This window comes from Camelina sativa, chromosome 16 (genome assembly GCF_000633955.1).
Source record: "Camelina sativa cultivar DH55 chromosome 16, Cs, whole genome shotgun sequence".
In the NCBI taxonomy this organism is placed as follows: Eukaryota; Viridiplantae; Streptophyta; class Magnoliopsida; order Brassicales; family Brassicaceae; genus Camelina; species Camelina sativa.
In genome coordinates this window covers 2,075,911-2,080,637 of record NC_025700.1, presented here as the reverse complement: position 1 = coordinate 2,080,637, position 4,727 = coordinate 2,075,911, and the positions used below count along the sequence as shown (strand labels likewise).

General features: G+C 35.9%; 2 protein-coding genes across 2 annotated transcripts; both read left to right on the top strand.

The window, feature by feature from the left end:
- Positions 7-1,278, top strand: LOC104753243 (E3 ubiquitin-protein ligase RDUF2-like). The gene has a single exon (XM_010475522.2). It carries the CDS (start codon positions 47-49, stop codon positions 920-922), a length of 876 nt encoding a protein of 291 aa, XP_010473824.2. The 5' UTR covers positions 7-46; the 3' UTR covers positions 923-1,278.
- On the top strand, positions 3,321-4,474 carry LOC109129426. The gene is made up of 3 exons (XM_019237656.1): positions 3,321-3,618; positions 3,683-4,353; positions 4,439-4,474. The coding sequence occupies exons 1-3, from the start codon at positions 3,321-3,323 to the stop codon at positions 4,472-4,474; spliced, it is 1,005 nt and encodes a 334-aa protein (XP_019093201.1).

The window sequence follows — 4,727 nt, the reverse complement described above, 5'->3', positions numbered from 1 at the left end:
CCACGGCGAGCCTGAACGACGAACATACTGGTGTCACGAATGCGACATGAGTCTATCACTCCTCTCTTCCTCCGACTCCGATTCCGATTCATCTCCTCTCTTATGTCCCCAGTGCGGTCTCGATTTCCTCGAACGTATGGATCACGATTCTTCTTCTTCTTCTTCTAATCTCTTTGACGTCACCATCGGCGATTTCGAAGAAGAAGGAGTTGACGATGGAGATAACGATGACGACGACGAAGAGGACGAAGAAGATTGGTGTTTCGTCGATCCAACTGTTAACTCCGATGACAATTTCCTCCTCGATAGTCCTTACCTTCACCGTCTCCTCCGTCACCTCGCTTCCGATAACTCCGGATCTTCCTCTTCCTCTTCTTCTTCTACCTCTTCATCTTCTTCATCTTCGTTGCTGAGATCTTCAGATATCGATTCGATTCCTACGATTCAGATCTCGTCTTCTATGCTCTGTTCCACCGACGGTTCAGATCCCGGTTTACTCTGCGCCGTCTGCAAGGATGATTTCGTCGTCGGTGAATCTGCTCGGAGGTTGCCGTGTAGCCATATATATCACTCTGGCTGCATCGTTCCTTGGCTCTCGGATCATAACTCGTGTCCGCTTTGCCGGTTCGAGCTACCCACGGCGACCAAGGTTGGTTCAGAGAGGATCAGATTGTCGGATCTGGCTACGATTACAGCTGATGGTGATGATGTGGAAGACGATTGGCTTGGGATTAGAAACGCGTTGGGGAGACTGGCTCGTCGTCATGAGCAGATGAGATTGGGAGTTGGGGAGATGGAGAGGAATCTGGCTCGGACTGTTTCGGGTCTTGGGATTGGTATGAGAAGAGAAGAGATCCTCCAACTCCAAGGTGGTGGTGGTGATGAGAGAAGCAACTCCTCGACGACGACGCCGCCATTGTAAGAACAGAACCTACTTTTGCAAAAAAGGTTTCAGATATCAAAATAAAACGAGTTGTGTGTTTTTTTTTTAATAATTCTCAGCTCTTTGTTTATTTTACTTACAGTTACAGATTCGGCTTTTTTTTTTAATCGATTCTTGATTTATATCACAGAAACAAGAGTTGTTGCTTCTTTTTTTTTTTTTTTTTTTTTTAATGTTTGATGGTTTTAGTCAAATCGTTTTTTTTTTTTTTTCTTAGATGAATCATCATCTACTTGGATGCATTAATAAATTGATGAAACGTTACACTGTAATGATTGTTTAACGTTTTCAATTCTCGAATGGAATATTATTTAACCGCCGAGGTTATGACCTAATTTCAGATTAAACAAGAGCAGATAAACAAATTTGGGCTGTGAGTCTTGGGGACTGTCACATAAAATCCTTGTATTAGTCGAGAACATCTAACTTGTACGAATTATGAAATGATTAAACATAAGTAAATTATAAGCAATTTTCTGTTCTTTTAATTTAGGTTTATGATCAAATTATATTATAATTTGATCTTCATCTTAATAATAGTTAGGTAGCCACAACAATCACACCAAGTAAATAATACCAACTACACAGCGAAAAAGATTCGTACAGAAAGTGAAACTGAAATGATATGCATCCAAAGAAATTGGATCAACGGTGGTACGTTGTAGTGTATGATTCATAACATGTACTACTGTACTATAGGACTTATAGAGTTATAAGGAGATTTGTTTCTCTGGTATAAGAAGATTAAGTCAACAATCCCGCGTATCAACTTTAATTAATGGCTGAAACAATATGTCTTTTGTTTTTTACAAATAAGTATCTTACAGCTAACACGCTTACAAATGTCAAAACCGTTTAAATTTTTATATAATAATCGAAACACGAGAATGTCAAACTATGTTCTATTTTTAGGAATTAAAATAGTTACATTTGACCTTGAAATCTGTTGATGCAACAACATTCAAGTAGTGAATCAAACAAAAAAAAAAACTCGAATTGATGTAGGTATAATAATTCTTTTTACTACTAGTTTGGATAACCACACATGGTTTGACCTCTCCGTATGATTAGTGGCCACTGTTTCGGATTATTAATCTAATCAGTAATTAAAACAGACCAAAAAGCCTTCCACGTGCGCTGTTGTACCACATATCACGTGCGACGAGTTTCTGTCGTGTCTTTTATTTTATCTTGTAAACTCTATTATAAATTAGTTTTAGTCTAATAAATCTCTATTTTCACATCTATTGCTATTTTTTCTTCTATTTTTAGAGGAACTCTACTTTTTCCTCTATAAATAGAGATAAACTATTTTATTTGCAAAATAATCTTCTTAATTTTTAACTTCTTTTATTTATGACCAAAATAAATAAAATAAAAATTTTAAGAACTAATAATACAAATTTAATAAAATAATTATTTTAAAAAACTAATAATAAAAATTCAAGTTTAAATATTTAGTCTAAAATATTGAGACTACCATTTGGAAAAGATAATTTCTATAAATTATAATATTTATTTTTCATTCAATCCATAATAATTATTTTAATACAAAAAACTAATAACTTAATAATCCGGTAAATTACTTTGGGATCCACCAATATTGCTAAAATATTGTCCAAACGAACCAAATGATGTAGATGGAGGAGGAGCTTGTTGATTATTCCGCTTTTGTATAATCCATTCTTTTGTACGACGTAATGCTATTTATAATAATAAATATTTAATTTAAATAAAAATAATAATTTTATGAAAGTGTTACAAATTTAAAGTAAAATGGGTTAGTTTGCAATTTTTATAAATAAAAGGTGTTAATTGTAAAAAAAAAAGAATCTATTTGGAATATTCTTTTTTTAAGGAAAAAATAGAGAAAACCATTGGAGCAAAACTCTCCTCTATTATAGAACCAAAATTTAATAATTAACTACTCTCATATATTTTCTATACAATATACATTATATACTATATTAACGACCAACGTACTATTTTCCCCTCGGAACTATCATATCGTTCCAGTTTCCCATCGATCTTTGCCTTCTTACTAGTTCTCCTTCGGACTTATCTTCTCCGACTATTTCCCCCCGAATCCATACTTATACGCCTATTTCCCCATCAAACTTAAACTTCTCATCTATCATCCCATCGTTTTGGTTAAAAACGGTTTACTGTTTTGATTAACCAACCACAAATCTTATTAACCAAATTAAACCTTATTAAACCGGATTACTAACCGATTACAACCCGATTACATAACTAAACCTAATTTTAACCTAAAAAACAAAAATCCCCAAATCGATTTTTTTCCTTTCTCTCTCGATGAACCCTAAGATTTTTTTTGTGATTTCTTCTTCCCGATTCTTCTCTCTTGGCGCTTGCGATGGCGTTAATTCCCTTTACTACTCCGCCTATTGGAGTAGATTTCGATGAAGAAGCTGAGGATCAAGATGAATTTCATATAGACAAGTTGGCAACAGATTTTACGAATGCGGAGGAATCGATTCGCCATAACGTGTACCTAGAAAGCGACGATGAGGATGAGGAACGTGATCGTAGTGGTGCTGCGAGAAGGGGGTGTGGAATCGTTCGTGGTGATGGTTCGATGTACAAAAGGCAAAGCTTCTACAATGGAATTGCTTTTAAAGAGTGTGTTCTCGACTATGCACTGGCAAGCGGATGTAACCTGAAGCAATACAAGTATGATAGGGATAGAATCGATTTTTAAGTGTGTTGGTGCTAAAGGGAAATGTATGTGGAAAGTGTATGCCGCATCTCTTCAAAATGACTCGATGTTTTGGATTACACTCTACACGAACAAGCATATTTGTGTACCTAATGGAGAGTGTGAAATGTTTAGGGTCCCAGTCATAGCTAGGTTGTTTCTTGATAAGATTAGAGAAGAACCAGAATATTACATGCCTTTGAAGATGGAACAGACAATAATGGAGAAGTGGAAGATATCAGTTACTAGGGGTCAATGTCAAGCTGCTAGGAGAAAGGCTTTGGGATGGATAGAGCTTGAATATGACACTCAATTTGAACGGCTCAGAGACTGTGGGGCTGAGATATTGGAAGCAAATCAAGGTTCTGTTGTAGAGATTGATACGGTGAAGAACGATGCTGGACATGATGTGTTTAAGCGATTCTATGTTTGCTTTGATGTTCTTAGAAGAACATGGAAAAAATCATGCAGACCACTGATAGGAGTTGATGGTTGTTTCTTGAAAGAAAAGATCAAGGGACAATTGCTGGTTGCTTTAGGGAGAGATGCTAATAATGCTATTTACCCAATAGCTTGGTGTGTTGTTCAAGTTGAGAACACATATAATTGGTCATGGCTTGTGAATAGGCTGAAGATTGACTTGGAATTAGGTGATGGGGATGGTTACATTATGGTGTCTGATCGACAAAAGGTATGTGTGGTTGGATATGTTTTATGTTTTGATTAAGAGTGTATCAGTTTCTAATGTGATTGAAAATGTGATTGTCATTCATAAGCTAGACCATAGACAATTGATTGTTATTATCGTTTAGAACCGAGTTAGTAATAGTGTAGACCATAAACGTGATTGTCATTACTTTATTACTATCTGCATACACACAACGAAAGTATCGTCGATTTGGGTTATGGTCGGATTTGGAAGTTTTGGCCACAATTGCTTCTCCACACCAACATCTCTTAGGTACACCAACAATTCTTCCTCTTTCGCGGACATTTGTCGAAGAGCTCGAAGATCCAGAGACATTGCTCATTATTTTGAGAGAAATCGAGAGAGGTTTTCTTTAC